The sequence below is a fragment of the Cyprinodon tularosa genome, unplaced genomic scaffold (genome assembly GCF_016077235.1).
Source record: "Cyprinodon tularosa strain WSP-4 unplaced genomic scaffold, ASM1607723v1 ctg351, whole genome shotgun sequence".
In the NCBI taxonomy this organism is placed as follows: Eukaryota; Metazoa; Chordata; class Actinopteri; order Cyprinodontiformes; family Cyprinodontidae; genus Cyprinodon; species Cyprinodon tularosa.
The window spans coordinates 645703-666446 of NW_024039065.1; the positions used below are offsets into that span (position 1 = coordinate 645703).

At 39.8% G+C, this 20744-nt stretch overlaps 1 protein-coding gene across 3 annotated transcripts in view; it reads left to right on the forward strand.

The window, feature by feature from the left end:
* Positions 1–20744, forward strand: part of pdzd2 (PDZ domain containing 2) — a 90235-nt gene that overhangs the window by 21832 nt on the left and 47659 nt on the right. For all 3 annotated transcript variants that reach the window (XR_005281661.1, XM_038295200.1, XM_038295201.1), the window contains exons 4-8: positions 9517–9982; positions 13434–13579; positions 15622–15754; positions 16235–16369; positions 16629–16722. Coding sequence is in view for 2 of the 3 variants with exons in the window: in XM_038295200.1 (XP_038151128.1) it covers positions 9517–9982; positions 13434–13579; positions 15622–15754; positions 16235–16369; positions 16629–16722 (974 nt within the window). In the remaining variant the exon portion in view is untranslated. The remainder of the gene's footprint in view (positions 1–9516; positions 9983–13433; positions 13580–15621; positions 15755–16234; positions 16370–16628; positions 16723–20744) is intronic.

The window sequence follows — 20744 nt, forward strand, 5'->3', positions numbered from 1 at the left end:
TCTCCCAGTAAACTGCGAGGTGTTTCATATTTGAAGAGCCAAAAGTACACTGGAAAAAATCTAAATCTAGATAAGTCATTATTTCATAAAATAAGTGCATTTGTTCTTGAATTTAGAAGGTAAAAGACATATTTTGCCAATGAAACAAGATAATTTACATTTAAAATAAGAAAATACAATTCCATGGTCTTATTTCAAGTGCATTTTATCTAAATACCTTATTTTAAGAGTAAATATACTCCTTCAATTGGCAAATCATCTCATTTACCTACTTAAATTCAGGGTAAATTCACTTAATTTGAAAAATTTTTACTTATTTCTAGATCTTTTTTCCAGTGTAGCGCCACTGTTTAATCATCTTGTCATCATCAACATGCACGAAGACTTAGATTTAGACAATTTTTATTGCCATTTTGTACAAACAGAGTGTATACAAAAAGAAATTTCATTTTGTACAGCGTTCATTGCATTTCCATTTATTAAAGTGCAGCAGTGATTAAATGTAAACGGGGAGAAAAAACGCATTGATACGGATGTTCAGAGCATTAAATATATATATATTAGGGATGGAACGGTTTATGAAAACTGTCCGAACCGTTCGGTTCGACTGTCTCGGTTCGGTTCGCGTGTGTTGCGTTCGGTTCATGCGCTGCTCCTTTTTCTCATAGGCGAAGCGTTTACACTCCAGAGCAGAAGGTGGCGGTACCGCGACCAAAGCCAACCACCAGTAGTAAACAAGAAGAAGAAGAAGAAGCGAAGCAGCGTAGCCGGGTGTAGCAGAAAAAATCAGTTGTTGTGGAGAATTGTGTGGGTATGGGGAGTGGGAAAGAACAGGAGTTGGAAGACGCGCCAGCAGCACTTTATAGGTCTGCTGTATGGGAGCGCTTTGCATTTAGAGCGACCTACGATGACGGCGGAAAGAAAGTTGTGGATAAAAGTGCAACAGTTTGCAAGCATTGTGCAACACGTTTTGTTTATGCTAACAGCAACACGACCAACATGTCATGCTAACCCCGAAATCCCACATACTCCGTCAGCGCTCCGCCCCGCTGCGCTCCAGACCGCCTGCACAAAGCAAAGCCTACAGCCTCCACTGTGGCTCCCGTCCGCTCCGCTCTGAGTTCCTTGGAGATCGTAGAGGGCATGCGCCAGATGATTAAATCAAAGCAGCAAAACATGCGGAAATGATCCAGGGTTTCCGCGGATCATTAAAAATAATTACAATTCATTATTATTATTTTTTTTTCATTAATTTCATCAATTTTAATGGGATTTCGGGGTAACAATCAACATATACTGAAACGAACCGTGGATTTTTTGAACCATTCCACCCCTAATATGTATATATGGTACATTTTTTGCAGTGTTCTGGTTTGGTGTTGTCAGTTTGATGCAGAGTCTGTGACATCTAGCGATGTCGCTACGGTAACTGCCACACTCAAGCTGCCGCCTCGTAAGTCCCTCAGTCCCTGGAAGAGCAGCACATTGCTAATAAAGCAGTTGGACAGCAAAGGAACATCAGACCAAAGTTGGTTTAAAGCCGTCAGTCGTTCATCAGTAATTTTCCACCTACCGAACCAACATCTGTTATGCCATTGATACATTAGCGACACTTCGGCTGAAAATGAAATATTTATTGAGCTTTGGTTTCTCAGTGTTGGATACTGAACCTGATTTATATTTATCAGAAAAAATATAAAAAATCTGATTACTTTTCAGAATATTGATAATAATTTCCTGTGGCTTTTTTCCTTTACTGCAAGAATCACAGTAGTCCTTCAAAAAGCCTCAGCATGCCCCATTTTTATCTACAACTGCTGTAATGTTGTAGACTCCTATATTTATCTTTCATACTTGCATACATTAAATTAGCATACATGGTTTGTTTAATATTTAGTCTAATTAAAGGCTGGTTTTAATATTTTATTCATTGAAATCAGGTTGCTATAGAACCAGTGAAACTAATTTAGCATAATTTCTTATAAAGGGCTTGAAATTACAAATCTGCTTGAAACATGATGAAGGAGTCTGAAAATGGCCTCATTTAAATAATGGAGTTAAAAATATCTCTGGGGAGCACGTTGGAAAACCGCCTTCAATTTTACTTTTTCATTTTATATTATTCAACTAAAATGCTTTACCATTAAGATATGAAGTAAGGATTTCATCAACTAGATTGTTTTTATTTTTATCCAAACTTTTTTTGTACCGGTAATTGTGAAAAATCACACAAATTAGAAAATATGATTTAAAGGAAAGCAGATTTACAAAGTTAATACAAGATATAAAAGGAAAATAAATGAAACAACATAACAAAAACACAGATGCTCTAAAGTTTGACTGATGTCACCCTCATTTGCTTCTGTCTGTTGCTTTTGGCATGAACTTTAGAAATGTAACGCTTAGAAGGAGCCATTTCTGATCTCTATCATGGAGCTGCTAAGAAATGACAAAGGCTGAGCTCCATCTCTGACACCAACCTGCTGTTGATGCAGAATCCTTTGGTGTTGAAACCAGAACTAAATATTTGTATAGTTTTATGTTACATCAAAAAATATAATTGATGAAAATGTTTCTGTAAAATGAATACCTCCATTTTGCACCTCTCTAGACGTTCTGTTCATACCGCTAAAGAGCATCCAGACATGGCTGTGCTGGTAGCTGGGAAACTGCAGGAAATAGTACATGTTTCTGGTTGCAGCTCTCTCTCTTTTTGTGCTCCAAAGTATATCTTCTAAACATCCAGTTGAAAACATAAGATGAAGGTTCATTGAAGTCAGATTCTTGGAAAGTTAAAGTGTGTAAATCCGCCCATAGTTCTGTATCTTGGCTGCATATCAGCACCTGTGATGTTTGCTTTCTGTTCAACCTGTTGAACAAATAGTTCTCTAACAAATGTTTCTGTGTATCTTTTTCCTTTTGTGTTTGGAGGCATAATAAAGAGAGAAATAAAGTGTTGAAATACTTTCAGCTCTTTGACAGATCAAATGTATTAATTGAGTTTTTGTACTTTTCTACGGAAGAGGATTAGGGCCACTGGAAAAAAAAAAGTTAACTGATTTTTAAATTTGATTTCAGTTTAACATGGGGAAAAAAGTCAGAATTCTGACTTTTTTTCTCTCAGAATTCTGACTTTTTTTCTCAGAATTCTGACTTTAATCTCAGAATTCTGACAGCTAACAAACTAGGGTGGCCAGATGTCCGGCTTTAGGGCGGACAGTCCGGATTTTCATTGCACTGTCCGGCGTCCGGCGCTGCACCTAGCCGGACGTGTATTTGTCCTCCTTTACCCCCAGATTCCACATACTCCGTCAGCGCTCCGCCCCGCCCACGTACGTCGTGCGGAGTACTTGTCTGTCATGTAAATCAATGAGAGCTGTTCCACATCCTCCGCTCGTCACCGCCCACGTACGTCTTCTCCGTCCTTCACCGTCAAAATACGGAGCTGAGCTATTTTTTGCTCCCCTCCGGTCCGTCCAGATCAAGACCTGCTATTGCAATCACACCAAACAGAAAAAAGAATGTAGAGAAGACCCGGTTTGTCAAATTAAATTATAGTAAAAACAGATCGGTAACTAGAAATTAGAGCATAGTTCGTATATCTTCCCAAAAACTAAGAGCAATTAATTAAATAAGTTGATGCAGAGCGCATCTCACAACTTTATGTATGATCCTAGTTATCCCTGTTACAAAAATCCACAACAGAAAGAAAATATTTGGGCAGAAACTGAACATCTGCTGGATGATGATGGGGATTTTTTTAATATGTCAGATTAAATTAAGCGTTCACAGGTTTTATACAGGAATGAGGAACTCTAATTTAATGCTCTTTTAATGCTACTAGAAATAATTTTAATGCCATCAACAAGTATCATGTACACAAGTTATTAGTTTACATGAAATAAGGAGCTGTAAGCACAGTTCCATGACTCAAGTTTATATATATATATATATATATATATATATATATATATATATATATATATATATATATATATATATATATATATGGATAGATAGAGAACATGGTGAAATCATCTTTACTCTCAACAGGCTGCAGCCATGTCATGAATTCCTCTTTTCCAGCCACTTTTTGCAGTTTGCATCGTCCTATTCTCTAGCTTTTTCTCGAGCTTCTTTTCCAAACAACTCCTTTATGATCAATTGCAGCAGTTCTGCGCAAATTAATCGTGTTAAAAAATTGTCACTTTTTAAACACCACAATATATAAATAAATACAAATGCTGGGAACCAATTCTTTTTTAAATTTCTTTAATATTTTGTTCTATTCAGCTACACAAGCATCCTCTTTAAACTACTAAGAATTGTACTATAAATGTGACTTTACCCGATTCTTATGTACACCTTAGTAATTTATTGATATGCCGCACAATGTCCTCCTTTTTGGTGCTATAGAAATGGCCACCCTATAACAAACATGTTAGCATCAAGCCATAGCCATGTCTGTTTTAGCGACTAGCTCTCTTGTTTTAATGACCTTCTGCTCTTCTGCTCCTCCATTAATGAGGGGATGAAGTTTTCACTTCTCCTACTTTTTTATCTACAGTCCTTTCAAAGCAAAACGGAAGAGGATTATGGCCACTGAAAAAAAAAAAGTTAACTGATTTTTAAATTTTATTTCAGTTTAGTATGGGAAAAAAGTCAGAATTCTGACTTTTATCTCAGAATTCTGACTTTTTTTCCCCTCAGAATTCTGACTTTTTTAATCTCAGAATTTTGGATCTTAATGTAGATGGGCACCATGAAGGTAGAGATGTAGAGCACTCAGCTTCACTGACAAAGATGTGAGTTGTTTGAGGTGGCCAGTGACACATTGGTGGAAAATGACGGAATTAGGCTACGTGCCTGAGGGGTCCCCTCATTAATGGAGGAGCAGAAGAGCAGAAGGTCATTAAAACAAGAGAGCTAGTCGCTAAAACAGACATGGCTATGGCTTGATGCTAACATGTTTGTTAGCTGTCAGAATTCTGAGATTAAAGTCAGAATTCTGAGATTAAAGTCAGAATTCTGAGAAAAAAGTGAGAATTCTGAGATTAAAGTCAGAATTCTGAGAAAAAAAGTCGGAATTCTGAGAAAAAAGTGAGAATTCTGAGATTAAAGTCAGAATTCTGAGATTAAAGTCAGAATTCTGAGAAAAAAGTGAGAATTCTGAGATTAAAGTCAGAATTCTGAGAAAAAAAGTCGGAATTCTGAGATTAAAGTCAGAATTCTGAGAAAAAATGTCGGAATTCTGAGATAAAAGTCAGAATTCTGAGAAAAAAGTCAGAATTCTGACTTTTTTCCCATACTAAACTGAAATAAAATTTAAAAATCAGTTAACTTTTTTTTTTTTTCAGTGGCCATAATCCTCTTCCGTTCTGCTTTGAAAGGACTGTAGATAAAAAAGTAGGAGAAGTGAAAACTTAGAATTACCCATGAGGGACGCCTTGTATTTTTGGAGCCTTAATGTGCTTTGGCCATAAAGACCTTCTACATTGATCACACTGCTGAGAAACTGATTAAAACACTGATGATAAAAAAATTAAACTAAGGTTTGGGTAAAAAGCCCTCTCATTGAGAGAGGGCTTTTTACAGTTTGTTTGAAGGTCAAAGACATCCTGTTGGGATAGCTGTATTCTGGTAGTTTATAACAATATATCGGTGATGTCATAGCATGACACTGAAATTAAGCCTCCTGAATCTGCTGCATTGAGGCCCAGTTGGATTGGTAACTGGAAATTGGGCTGCTCATTGGTGTGGTAGGTAGCACTGGTTCTGGTTTTGGGTTTGATTCCTGGCCCAAGGTCTTTCTGCATGGAGTTTGTTCTCCCTGAGCATACGTGGGTTCTCCCCAGGTACTCCAGCTTCCTCCCGCAGTCCAAAAACATGATTGTTAGGTTAATTGGCTTCTCTCATTTCTCCTTAGGTGTGAGTGTGTGTGTGAATGGTTGTTAGTCTCTGTGTTGCCCTGCGATGGACTGGCAACCTGTCCGGGTTGGACCCCGCCTCTCACCCGTAGACAGCTGGAGATAGACACCAGCCCCCCTCACGGCCCTGCATGGGATAAGCATGACAGAAAATGGATGGATTGGTTACAGTCAAGTGTGAAGGGGACAGTGGTGGAAAGTAACAAAGTACATTTACTAAATTACTGCACTTAAAGGGGAATTTCGTTTATTTTTTTTTACATTGGGCCCTTGATTTTACGTTATTCCATCATGTTCTACTCACCCAAATGAGTTTTGTGTCATTTGGAGCTGTTCCGCAGATATTCCGTTAGGTTATATCTAAGTAACGTCTTCCTATGGGCAACGACTTGAAGGCACAAACTAAACTGTTCATCATTTATGGTATGCCAGCATTCAGAACATGTAGGCCAATCACTGTCCCCCAGACATCCACGGTTATATTTTTTATATTTATATCTTTTAAAAACGAAGCGGGGCGTGAATGACGTCATCCGCGCGCCGGACTGGTTTTTTTATTTATTTATTTTTTCAAAAAAACTTTATATAACCAATGTACATTACACCAGGCGGCTACGCTCTACCCCTTCTATTCATTCTAGCTGATCTGAATCGTTCAGTTCCATTTGGAGAGCGAGATCATCTGTGGTAGCAGCACTAGACATCTTCTAGGCATGTGAGGAAAACTAGCAGCAGTTCAGAGGACAGGATGAATGAATGGTAGCCGGCACGCGCTGATGATGTCATACACACGCCGCTTTGTTTTAAAAATAATATAAATATAACAAATAGGGATGCACGATATAATCGGCCCCCTATCGGTATCGGCCTTAAAACTGAATATCGGACATCGGCCACCCCACCGATATTTAACCCGATATTTGATCAGCTTCTGAGTTTCTAAAGTCTAAAAAAAAAACTCAAAAACTTCTTTTTTACAGACTTAAAAACTTCTAAAGAAGAGGGAAAAAATATTGATACATTAAAATATCCCAATATCTTCATATGCTGATATATTGCCATTTAAAAACACCATATCAATCTCTTTTACTAATGAAATATTGCTATATGTCATCGTTATGCTACGAAATCCCTCGAAAATTTACGAAATTTTGCCATATTTTTATATGTTGATATATTGACCCGGTATCGATCTATTTTACTAACAAAATCTCACAAGAATTTGCAAAATATCACGAGAGTTTGTAACAGAACGATGAAATTTCACGAGATTTTGAAAGTAAAATAGATCGATACCGCGTTTTTAAAAATCTATTTGATATCAGCATATGAAAATATATTTAAGTATATTATTTTTCAAAGTGTCAGAAATGGATAACAAAACTGCTATTTTCAATGACTACTTATTTTTGTCCAGCTTTAACATCGGTATCGATATCGGTTATCGGCTACATGAGTTTTAAAATGTCGGCATATTGGATATCGGCCAAAATCCCAATATCGTGCATCCCTACTAACAAATATAACGGCCGATGTCTGGGGGACAGTGATTGGCCTACATGTTCTGAATGCTGGCATACCATAAAGAATAAATGATGAACAGTTTAGTTTGTCCCTTCAAGTCGTTGCCCAAAGGAAGACTTTACTTGGATATAAACTAATGGAATATCTTCAGAACGGCTCCAAATGACCCAAAACTCATATGGGTGAGTAGAACATGATGGAATAACGTAAAATCAAGGCGCCAATGTAAAAAAAACGGTGTTCCCCTTTAAAGGAATAGTACACCCAAAACATGATTAGCCTTCATTTTCTACTCACCCCCATGCTGAACAACACTCTGGAGTACTTTTTTGATATCTCAAATGCATCTGGAGATCTGGGAGGCTTCTTGCTGTCAGCTGACATTCAAATAATGGAGGTCTGTGGCGCCCGAGGCAGAAAGGTCCATAAAAGTCCACAAAAAACGTGTCAATATTCCTCCATACTGCTCGTCCAATGTATTCCAAGTGTCCTAAGTGGGTAGCATCCATAATTTACTCGAAACGAAGTCATTTAGAATGTTTTTAGAGCATAAACAGTAGTGTATAGGATTTCCTAAAAGCGCGTTCACGAGTCTACGGAAACCGCGGCAGACCAAACCAGACGAAAGTGCGCATTCAGCGTCTGCTCTGCCGATAATGCAAGCGTAGAAGAAGAAATGTGCTGTTTACCTGTGCAAAGAAAGAAACAACGAAAGAAAAATGTCTGAGGACTTCAGTGTTGAGGAAGAGCATGAGTTCTTTGCTGAGCTGAATGCGCACTTTCATCTGGTTTGGTCTGCCGGCTTCCGTAGCGTCGTGAACTCGCAGGTGCGCGCTTTCAGGAAATCCTATACACTACTGTTTATGCTCTAAAAACATTCTAAATGACTTTGTTTCGAGTAAATTCTGGACGCTACCCACTCAGGACACTTGGAATACATTGGACGAGCAGTATGGAGGAATATTGACACGTTTTTTGTGGACTTTTATGGACCTTTCTGCCTCGGGCGCCATAGACCTCCATTATTTGAATGTCAGCAGACAACAAGAAACCTCCCAGATCTCCAGATGCATTTGAGATATCAAAAAAGTACTCCAGAGTGTTGTTCAGCATGGGGGTGAGTAGAAAATGAAGGCTAATCATGTTTTGGGTGTACTATTCCTTTAAGTGCTTTTTTTTTTTTTAGTATCTTTTCCTCACTTGACTAATTTTTGTGTGATGGGAGTATTTATACATTTCTGCTCCACTACATTTCCAGGAAGCTGTTTGTTCCTTAGCTTAGCTTTCTAATCCACTGTTTCTCTCCCATGAAATGTAATTCCAACATGGCAGATAGCAGACCTGGATCTGGACACAACTGTTTTAGAGATTCCACAGCTGTGAGAAACTCAGAGCAGATATTATTAGTAGTTTATAATGTTATTAATTAGTTGTTGCCATGTGGCCAAGTTGTTCAGTAGGATGAGTTCTCAGTGCAGTTTCCTTTTGGTAATAGATTCAACCAATCAAGACGCACCTGTTTTCTTTTTGGTTTGTTTTTAGATACGGTAATACATGATAATCAAAATATCTTTTCTTATTTTTTGTGGCATTTTTATCCAGAAGTTGTTCACATGTGGTGCAGAATCTGTAGCAGGTGGTTCTACGCATCAATACAGCAGGAGGTTTCTGAAAGTTTCAAGGTTCTTAAAAATGTATCTGAAAATTATACAGAAATGTTCTGATATTAGATTTAATTTGTATTTTTTAATACTCAGGTACTTTTAACTGCATGTACTTTTAAATAGCTGAGTACTTCAATACTTTAACTGGAGTAGATGTTTAAACAAGTAACTTTTACTTGTAGTTACGTAAGATTTGACTGAGTTTCAATAATTATACTAAAGTACTACTGTCGAGTACTTTGTCCACAGCTGGAAGGGGACCGAGAGAGTCAAGTAGACAGAACCTGTTTTTTTTAACACTTTTGTCCTTTATTGACACCAAATGTTTGCTTTAGTTTAGCTTTTTCCAACTGATTCTTTTTTATTTGTATGTGTTAGGGGTTAAATTTCTCTTTTTACAGCTACCTGGTTGAGCAGTGCTGGAACGGCGGATGCATCTACTTGATCCTTTTGCGGCGAGTGAAGCGAAAGGCCCCTCTCCCTCCTTGTGTCGCGGAAAGCGTCCTCAGTCCTGAGCGGCTGGAATGCAGCGAGAACCAGCAGGACCAGCAGCAGGACACAGCTGATAGTGATGTGGCAAACTACAAACGCACTCGCAAGTTTGGTGTCATATCACGGGCCTCCTTCCATCGAGACCAGGAGGAAAGTCCTGAATCACAGATCCAAAGCTGCACCCAGAGCCCTCCATGTAATGCAGATGCAGGAGTCCGTCCCGCCCTGGAGGACTCTGACTGCAGCCCAGGCTCCTCTCCTCAGATTAGAAAAGTTCAGTCACACAATGGCACTGCTGCAACGCTGCCTGGGAGAAGTCACAGCCAGTTGGTGGAGCGCAGGATGCACTCCTTCACCGGTGAAGCTGCAACCCAGGTGAGACTCTATCCTGCCATTTAACGACGCAAGACATGATATTAGACAGACGTTTGGCTAGCAGTGCGTACGGGCGTAGGATGTACACCCTTTACTAAAAATTAGTGTTGCGCCGATGCCATTTTTTGGCCCCGATACCCGATACCTGGCTGTGCAGTATCGGCCGATACCATAATAATGTAAAATAATTGCGATCATGGCTTCATGTCAAGCTGCTGCCTACCTTTGGGAAGCAGGAAAAAATCTAATACAAAGTGAATCCAGTAGAACTTTTTATTGCCTAACAGGAGTGGGTGACAATAGTTGAATAAACTTATGGCTCTCAAAATGGTATCGGTGCCCTATTTGTTGGTACTCGCTGATACCGATACCACCATTTTAGGGCAGTATCGGGGCCCCGTCCGATACTGGTATCGGTATCGGTGCAACACTACTAAAAATATTAGAAATCGGACGCGTTCGGATGTTTTTGAGATGTACGGCTTTGGTAAGCCCTGGAAACTTTGCTCAAATGTTCAAAAGCAGCAGATGCTGGAGTTGGAAAAATAAAACTTTTGCTGCTAGATGTGCCTCATCAACCAATCAGAGAAGCTGATCTGAGAGCTGGAAGGGAGACTGATACACGATCACTCCTCTTAAGCTGTTTATTAGCCCCTAAAGTAACTTGAAATGTCGAAACCTGTTGGCAAAATATCTTCATTTTTATCATCCTTGTGCCTGCAGTTTGTTAACCTGACTCCGCCAGATGGATTTGCTCCGCATATCCATCTGGAAACCTTCCGTTGAAGTAATTTTGGCGAAAGGGGCGAAAATACTGGTTAGCTGATTGGCCTATGTTGGTGATAGACGGGCCAAATAAACCAATCAGATCAACGAAGCATATGACGTACTAATAGATAGATCAAACTCTTGCCGAAACCAGTCGGGAGAAGAGCAAAAACATCTTTTCCTCTGAGAAAAGCCTCCAGAGCAGCGTTTTGCTCTTCTTTCAGTGAAGAAATACTCTGTAATTCCAATAAAACTTGCTCGATAGCCACGCTAACGCTAGTTTCATCGGCTGAAGCCGCCATGTTCTTTAGACTGAACTGTCGCGCTTCTCGTTGCGTCACACCTCAACCCGCCTCAAAGCCAGCGCTGATTGGACGTTCGTTTGGTGAACGGCTCCAAATTTTCTTTAACGGAGAGTCTCCAGACTGATCTGCGAGTTAAACCTTGAAAGCTCGCGAGATCAGGATGGTCTCACGAGGCTAGCAGTTTGTACCACATACCTGAAAAATGCTAACATCTACGGTCGCCAACAGTACAGTAGCAGCCATTGAAAATGGCCCTTCCCAGTCAAACGCCAGCCAAATGGCGGCCCACTTCCCTCCAACTCAAAGCAAAATCCCCTCCAATTTCCAGCCACTTGAGTGAAGCCCTCTTGCATATTTTTTTACTCTGACTCCAACCTTTTACTGACTTACGGGGTCTGACCAGGAAAGGATGCTTTTATTTAGATCTTAATTTCCACAACTCATGACAGAAAGAAAATTTTAGTAAAAAATTATGTTTAAAAAGGAATTGTAGGAGACCAGCCAAGGACCCATCAATGAAAATGGTTATGTTTTGAATGGTAAAGTTTCCCAGTGACAGCGCACCGCCGGTATGTGGGGGTCCTAGCAGCTCCAAATAATATTTAAGGCAGGATGGTGATCTGGATGAACTGACTGCACAGACCATGTTTTCAGGAGGACTTTCTCACTTAAAAACATGTTAAAGCTACTTTTTACCCACTGATCACAGCAAATATAGCAAAGCCGCTCTCTGGCATTGAACACAGGAGCAGCAGAAGCATCAGACGCATCTGGACACATTTTGACAAGCATCAGAAATGAAGCAGCAGAAGCTTCTTTGCTGCTCAAATTTGTTTGGTGTGAAAGTAGCATTAAACATTAAGCTCATGTCTTCCTTATGAAAATTCCACCTCTAGTCTAGCACACATACTTCCCATAATCAGGACAAAAGTAGTGTTGCAACAACGACAAAAAGTTAGATACATTCCACCCCAAAATACAGGAAATAGCATTACAGAAAGTCTAGATCAGAGGTCACGGATTAGCGGATCCACCTGCTGGCTAATCTGGACCCAATCTGATTTAAAACATTTATAAATTACTGCATGTTGTCCGACTACAGTGTCTAATTTCACTTGCGCCGCTTCTCCTGTTAATACGGTAAAGCCCTCCGGAGCGTCCGGCTCCAGGCTGCACATAATCCAAATGAGCCAATGAGCTGTCAGTCTGGGTTGCTGCTGCTGCTACTTTTAGACACAGCAGGCAAACCTGTGGCAAGCCGGGCGATGGGAAAGAAGGAGAAGACGATGAGAAAAAGAGAGCAGAGAAAGTGTGGACTGCTGGAAGAACTGCGGTGAACTGGTGAAAGAAAAGTGAAATGGCGTGCTCAAAGATGACCCTGCACATTTAGAGGATGTTTGGCTCAACCTGCTGCTGTGAAGCAGGATTCTCCACCATGAACAGAATCAACAATAAATCTGGATCCAGGCTCAAAATGAGCTCCTTGATATGTGCTTGAGAATGGCTTAGTCTCCGGTTAAACCCAGGTTTAAAGCCTTGCAGGGCAGCCTAAAGCCCACTGCCAACATTAAGACAGGAAAAAGAAAGAAAAAGAACAAATGGTGAGTTCAGGTGTTTTATAAAATATGGGAATCAGGAAATTATCTATCCACCAAACTGAATGATTGTTGTTTTCTATATATATTTTGATTATATAGAGTTTATATGTGTTATATGAGGAGCCATATAATCTTGTTTTTGTTTAGAAAACATGCAAATTGAAACGGACAAACTGGTCCACCGCTTTGAAATGGGGGCCGTTTGGTTTCTTTTGTTAGCCTGCAATGCCCCATACCTGTCTATGTCTCTGAAAGGGCCAAAACAAGATTTTGTTGGGCTACTCTATAAAGCCTCAAACTCAGCGCTATTTATGACATTTTGAATTAAAAAAGCTTCCTGGATGGGAAGAGAAACATCTTCAAACTTGGAAACAAAGTCCAGAGGATCGTTTTTTAGTTTATAAATAACCACATAACCTGAGAGCTGCTTTAACAATGCTCCTTCTCTCCAATCCCCCCAAAACTTGGACATTATTCTTCATCGTGTGATATTCCAGCTGTGATTTAACAGTTTGGTTTAAAAGGAACTAGGCAGTCAGATGAGTGAAGGACATCTTTGGTGGAGATGGAGGAGATGGAGATGTCAACTAGCTGTGGGACAGCCTTTGTTCTTCACAATTTTCTGATGTTTAATGTGCAAATTAAATGTAATAGAATAATAGACTAAATCATATTTCAGTCCTAAAAGAACCGTAATAAAAGTTCTTGCTCATTTATTTTAACACGACTGAAAATGAATGTATATTAAAGTAGTTTTTTCTTTGTTCTTCTGTTTTCCAGGCCAGAGAGGGCAGCCACATCTGGAAGATGCACATGGTGAAGGGTCATGAGGGTCTTGGCATTCAGATAACAGGGGGGCGGGGCTCCAGGCGCTCTTCTCAAGGCATCATTATTGCTCATATAGAGAAGGGGGGCGCTATTCACAGGTACCATTAACGCAAATGAATGAGAAGTTTTTATTAGTCAAATGATGAAATGTGCTGATTCTTATCAGGAGGACCAATAAAAGCAGGATTGCTGTGTTTGTAGCTTTATCTTTCCTCTAAAAGGATTTTAGACTATGTCGGCTCTGTCCATGGCAGAGTGGGTAACCCAGCCCAAACCATCACTCCTCCACCGCCGAGCTAAGAGCTTTTAGATCAGATATCCTGCTGCAAAGATGACATCAACAGCAAACAATTGAAGAATTCCTTCCTCCTTATGACGGTTATCTAGAGCATCGTTTCCTAACCGTGGGTTTGAATAGAATTTTATGCAAACATTACATAAATATGGACAATCTATATATGTTTTAATTCATTAAATAAACAAATGGCCAAATTTATTAAAAACGATTCAGTCTATATTTAAATCACTAATCCATTATTCTCCGTTTCCTGTTCAATAATCCATTGTGACTCAGATGGATCCTAACATCTGATAGGTTAGCAACCTGGGAAATGTTTAGCTTAAAGGAATAGTACACCCAAAACATGATTAGCCTTCATTTTCTACTCACCCCCATGCTGAACAACACTCTGGAGTACTTTTTTGATATCTCAAATGCATCTGGAGATCTGGGAGGCTTCTTGCTGTCTGCTGACATTCAAATAATGGAGGTCTATGGTGCCCGAGGCAGAAAGGTCCATAAAAGTCCACAAAAAACGTGTCAATATTCCTCCATACTGCTCGTCCAATGTATTCCAAGTGTCCTGAGTGGGTAGCATCCAGAATTTACTCGAAACGAAGTCATTTAGAATGTTTTTAGAGCATAAACAGTAGTGTATAGGATTTCCTAAAAGCGCGTTCATGATGCTACGGAAACCGCGGCAGACCAAACCAGATGAAAGTGCGCATTCAGCTCGGCAAAGAACTCATGCTCTTCCTCAACACTGAAGTCCTCAGACATTTTTCTTTCGTTGTTTCTTTCTTTGCACAGGTAAACAGCACATTTCTTCTTCTACGCTTGCATTATCGGCAGAGCAGACGCTGAATGCGCACTTTCGTCTGGTTTGGTCTGCCGCGGTTTCCGTAGCGTCGTGAACGTGCTTTTAGGAAATCCTATACACTACTGTTTATGCTCTAAAAACATTCTAAATGACTTCGTTTCGAGTAAATTATGGATGCTACCCACTCAGGACACTTGGAATACATTGGACGAGCAGTATGGAGGAATATTGACACGTTTTTTGTGGACTTTTATGGACCTTTCTGCCTCGGGCGCCATAGACCTCCATTATTTGAATGTCAGCAGACAGCAAGAAGCCTCCCAGATCTCCAGATGCATTTGAGATATCAAAAAAGTACTCCAGAGTGTTGTTCAGCATGGGGGTGAGTAGAAAATGAAGGCTAATCATGTTGTGGGTGTACTATTCCTTTAAAATAAGCACATCAATTACTGCAGAATCAGGCCTTTTAAAAGAATACATTAATATATTAACAGACTTAAATAAACTAAGCCGGAGGAATCTTGACTAAAGCATTTATACCTTATTAAGTTTTCTCGCCATCATTTATCTCTCATGCGCTGACGATCCAATATAAACACCAATAACTGTCCTTCTGTCTCTTTTTCTCTCATTTCATGCTATTCATGTTTACGTTAAATGACTCATCAATGTTCAGCTTTTTTTTGAGAACTCTTAAAAAATGATTCATGCTTTTAAATAATATATGTAATAATATTTGTTTAATTTTTAATTGTTATATTAAAAAAACATTTATTAAAGAAAAATGTACGTTTTTCATTTTATTTGCAGTGATTATGACACATAAATGCTTATATTCCCTTATTATGCATCACATGAAGTCATGTTCTGTTTGAGTCCAGCTTTTACCAAAATGATAATAATAGCGCTGCTTTGTTTTCCTCATTAAGGATTAAAAGCTCCATTAGATTCCAGAAATTCTCAGTTACTTTATTACATAGTAATAGAGTATTCCTCACTATGTGGCCCCTGATTATAAAACCATTTGTGGGTCTTTTCAGGGACGGACGTCTTCATGTTGGGGACGAGCTTCTCATGGTCAACGGTCAGTCTCTGGTTGGGCTCACACATCAGGAAGCCGTTTCTGTCCTTCGCTCCACGACTGGTTTGGTCCAGTTGGTCGTATCAAGCTGGGTAATCAACACACGCACACACACATACTCGTTCTGCTATCGTAGTGAGGGCCATGTGTTGACTCCATTGACTTCCATTGATTTTCAGTCATTTTCAACCCTTTTTATGCCCCAACCCTAAAACTAACCCTAAACCTAACCATTACCAATGCATACCTCACCCTAACCCAAACCCTAACCAATTGACACAACACACACACTGCTTTCTATCCTGTTCTATTTTATTATATATCACATTGGTCTACTGTGATGCTGTAGATGCCTAAAGGGAGTCAAATAAGTCACATATCACCCATTAAACCTTTTTGACCATGTTGCAGCTCTCAGGACCTCCCTGTTTTTAACTACAGATGGGTTCTGTTAGTCCTGTTCTAAAGCTGCAAGAGCTGTTGAGGAATTCTCACTTTCAATGCTGTTTTTTGTTCTACCTCAGATGAACATAGATGGTTTTTTGATTCTCCTGTTATAACTGTCCCTGCAGGATGAGTCAGAGGTGGACTTTGAACACTTTCCTTCCACAAGCCTTCCAGACATCGTCAGCACCTGCAGGTCCTCTCTACCCCCCTGCTCCTCCCAGACTTTCTGCAGCACCACAGGTCTTCACAATTCCTCCCAGGTAACATGACATCATCTCACAGATGAGTGGAAGATGCTGCACATAATCCTTCTGTTTTATAAGTAAGACAGGTCTCATGACTTTAATATGGAAGAATTATTAGATTATTATTAGGATTAACTGGATGGTAATAGGATGATAGTAGCAGCTGGATTACTTTCTCCCATCAATCCATCCCAATGTGTTCCTGGGTCAGATCAGCATCAACCTGTTTATTCCGGATTAGACAAACATTTAGAACACATTTCTGCTGTCACAGTTATCCAGCCTGGAGAACCTGGAAGACTTCAACCACGGGAAGGACTCAGAAGGATGCAGTCCTTCTCCCATGAAGATGGCCGCCCAGTCACAAGGTGAAATCATCCGTCCGTCCATCCATCCATCCATCCATCCATCCATCCATCCATCCATCCATCCATCCATCCATCCATAATTCTTCCATCCATCCATCCATCCATCCATCCACAATTCTTCCATCCATCCATCCATCCATCCATAATTCATCCATCCATCCATCCATCCGTCCACAATTCTTCCAGCAGTCCATCCATCCATCCATCCATCCGTCCACAATTCTTCCATCCATCCATCCATCCATCACCCATCCGTCCACAATTCTTCCATCCATCCATCCATCCGTCCACAATTCATCCATCCATCCATCCAACCATCCATCCATCCACAATTCTTCCATCCATCCATCCATCCATCCATCCATCCATCCATCCATCCACAATTCTTCCATCCATCCATCCGTCCACAATTCTTCCATCCATCCATCCATCCGTCCGTCCACAATTCTTCCATCCATCCAACCATCCATCCATAATTCTTCCATCCATCCATCCATCCATCCATAATTCTTCCATCCAACCATCCATCCATAATTCTTCCATCCATCCATCCATAATTCTTCCATCCAACCATCCATCCATAATTCTTCCATCCATCGATACATCCATCCATAATTCTTCCATCCATCCATCCATCCATCCATCCATCCAACCATCCATCCATCCACAATTCTTCCATCCATCCATCCATCCATCCATCCATCCGTCCACAATTCATCCATCCATCCATCCAACCATCCATCCATCCACAATTCTTCCATCCATCCATCCGTCCACAATTCTTCCATCCATCCATCCATCCGTCCGTCCACAATTCTTCCATCCATCCAACCATCCATCCATAATTCTTCCATCCATCCATCCATCCATCCATAATTCTTCCATCCAACCATCCATCCATAATTCTTCCATCCATCCATCCATAATTCTTCCATCCAACCATCCATCCATAATTCTTCCATCCATCGATACATCCATCCATAATTCTTCCATCCATCCATCCATCCATCCATCCATCCATCCAACCATCCATCATCCATCCGTCCACAATTCTTCCATCCATCCATCCATCCATCCATCCATCCATCCATCCATCCACAATTCTTCCATCCATCCATCCATCCATCCATCCATCCACAATTCTTCCATCCATCCATCCGTCCACAATTCTTCCATCCATCCATCCGTCCACAATTCTTCCATCCATCCGTCCACAATTCTTCCATCCATCCATCCATCCATCCATCCATCCATCCATCCACAATTCTTCCATCCATCCATCCATCCATCCATCCATCCATCCATCCATCCATCCATCCATCCATCCATCCATCCATCCATCCTTCCATCCATCCACAATTCTTCCATCCATCCATCCACAATTCTTCCATCCATCCATCCACAATTCTTCCATCCATCCATCCATCCATCCATCCATCCATAATTCTTCCATCCATCCATCCATCCATCCATAATTCTTCCATCCATCTTCTGAATAGGATGCTCGCAGTTGTCCATCATCTTCTTCACTTTATGAAGAATTCTCCTTTGTGAAATAATCAGCAGAGGTTCTGGAGGATTTCCTGGAATTAGCTTTTTTATGTAATTTGCTCTGATGTTGTTACCCCAGCAGAGGATGGTGGAAGAGATCCAACCTTCTGTCTTGTTTAAATGACAGTAGGTTTGCTAAAGCAGGCGTATGATGGTATCCTTAAAGCTACAGTGTGTAATAATTACAGGGATATACAGTCAGAAATGTAATATATTATACATAACTATGTTATTTATCATCATCTACGAGCTCAGCCTCTTAACCTTAATATTTGCGTTGCCTTAGAATTCGTTATTTATAATTACATAGGAGCGGGTCTCGCAGCCATGGAGGCAGACATCTTTGCGCTACGGCAGCGCAGAGCCGACAAACTAGCGATTGCGAGATCGCCCATTACGCTCGAAAGTAACTACGGCAAGTTGAGAGAGATGAACTGAGACGGTACTGAAATCTATTCCCTACACAGACTAATGAAATACTATCTGTAAAATTATCTATGTAAACAAACCTCATCACTTGAGAAGGTAGGTGATGCGGACGTCGTGGAAGACATTTTGTCCCGTAACGCTCGCCGTACTGTTGGGGGGGAGAAGCGGTGGGGGGGAGATGTTCATGTTGCTGCGGTCTGTAGTCTGGACGTTAGATGTCGCTGAAAATTACACACTGTAGCTTTAACTCCAACACCACAGCAATAAGGTTTATAAAATAGGTTTTTCTTTTACTTTGATTATGTGGGATTTCAGGGCAATGAGTCTACAGTCAAAAAAGAAAAGTTGCTGCTCTGCAGGTTGACTCTAACCTGACAGTAGCCGGGTTGATTTGTGTAGAAATGAGTTGAGTTCTACTTTATCAATCTGGGACGGCTGCCGTTCAGTCTGTCCGTGAAAAGGAGTGACGTTTAGTACGATACTTAGAGCTGACTAGGTGACGTGCCAGCTATTACCCACCTTCCATAATAAGCTTTCAACCAATCGTAGCAGCGAATCGAGTCGCTTTAAAAAGCTGAATCAACCTTTTTCCAAATCCTGTTGGAAGAAACAAATATCTTTCCCATCTACAAATGCAAAAAGTGCTTCTCTTTGCTCCTTTTTTAATTAGCGTAGCCATGTTTGTAATGCCCCTGCAAGCAGGGGCGGATCTAGAAAAATATTTATGGGGTGGCAAGAGGGGGGCAAGAATTTTTTAGGGGTGGCAACATATGGCATTTGTTTACACTGAATTTATTCACAGTTATCACAGTTTGGTGAGAATAGTATGTAGAGTAAGTGTTTCATGTGAAACAGTTCATATTAGAAATACATCGTACAATGAGATCTCACTTAATAGGAGATAGAAGAATGATAACACTACTTCTAGAGGGGCATTATCACAGGAAAGGTATTAAGGTAAGACACAGGTGCTGAGTCGCAGATGTGACAGATTGACTGTCAGAGAGGCAGCTTTGCAGCATTTGCACAAGAAGAAACTATAGAAAGAAAAAGTTCCCCATCAGAGATCTATGGACTGAGCTGTACTAAAGTCAGCATAACTACACAGTAGAAATAAATGGGTCAAGGCACCCGCACAAGGTACCAGACATCCATGTAATGTTTACTCTGAACACACATTTACCCCATTTGTTTCTCAGTAACTTGACATACAGCAGTTAAGGCAACATGAAAGGGACATTTCATGCATGTAGATCTGCTGTAGATAGAGCTGTATATGGAGGACCAACTCTGCCATATTTAAAAATAAATACAGAAATAAATAAATGCTCAATAAATAAATAAACATACAATTAATTGCCACCAAAAGTACAACCAACAAATAAATGTAATTAGAAATTATATTATATTGGCAGGCAGAAATGTTAAAAGGGCAGGCAGAAAGAAATAGCGGCGAAGAAATAACTAGGGTAAAAAAATATCAAGGAAGAATAAAACAGACAAAAATATGATAACATGCACATAAATAAATACTTAAAAATATAAGTAATTAAAAAATGAAGTTGAAGATAATAAATGACAAAAAAAAATAAATAAGGTAAATTTTAAAAAGGCAAAGAAATAAAGAAGCCAATTAAAAGTTATTAAGAGTTATATACCTTTATGACTAGCTGTATAGTTTAATTTCTACTTACATTTGTTTGTTGTTTGTATTTTTGGTGGCAATTAATTGTATGCTTATTTATTAAGCATTTATTTATTTATGTATTTATTTTTAATATGGCAGAGTTGGTCCTCCATACTGCTGTATCAACAAATCAACAAAAAGGCGGGTTCTGTATGTTACATCAAAATCTCCACAAATCTGAAAAGAAGCAACATAAAAATACATTTAGCTTGTGAGTAGGTTCACACAGGTCATTTCTGGATAGTTTCATATTATATATACAAAAAAAGAAACAACAACACTGCTTCATATTAAGCAGGATTTACACCAGTATCACATTTTTAACTTTTAACACTTTTGGTTTTATTAAATTAAA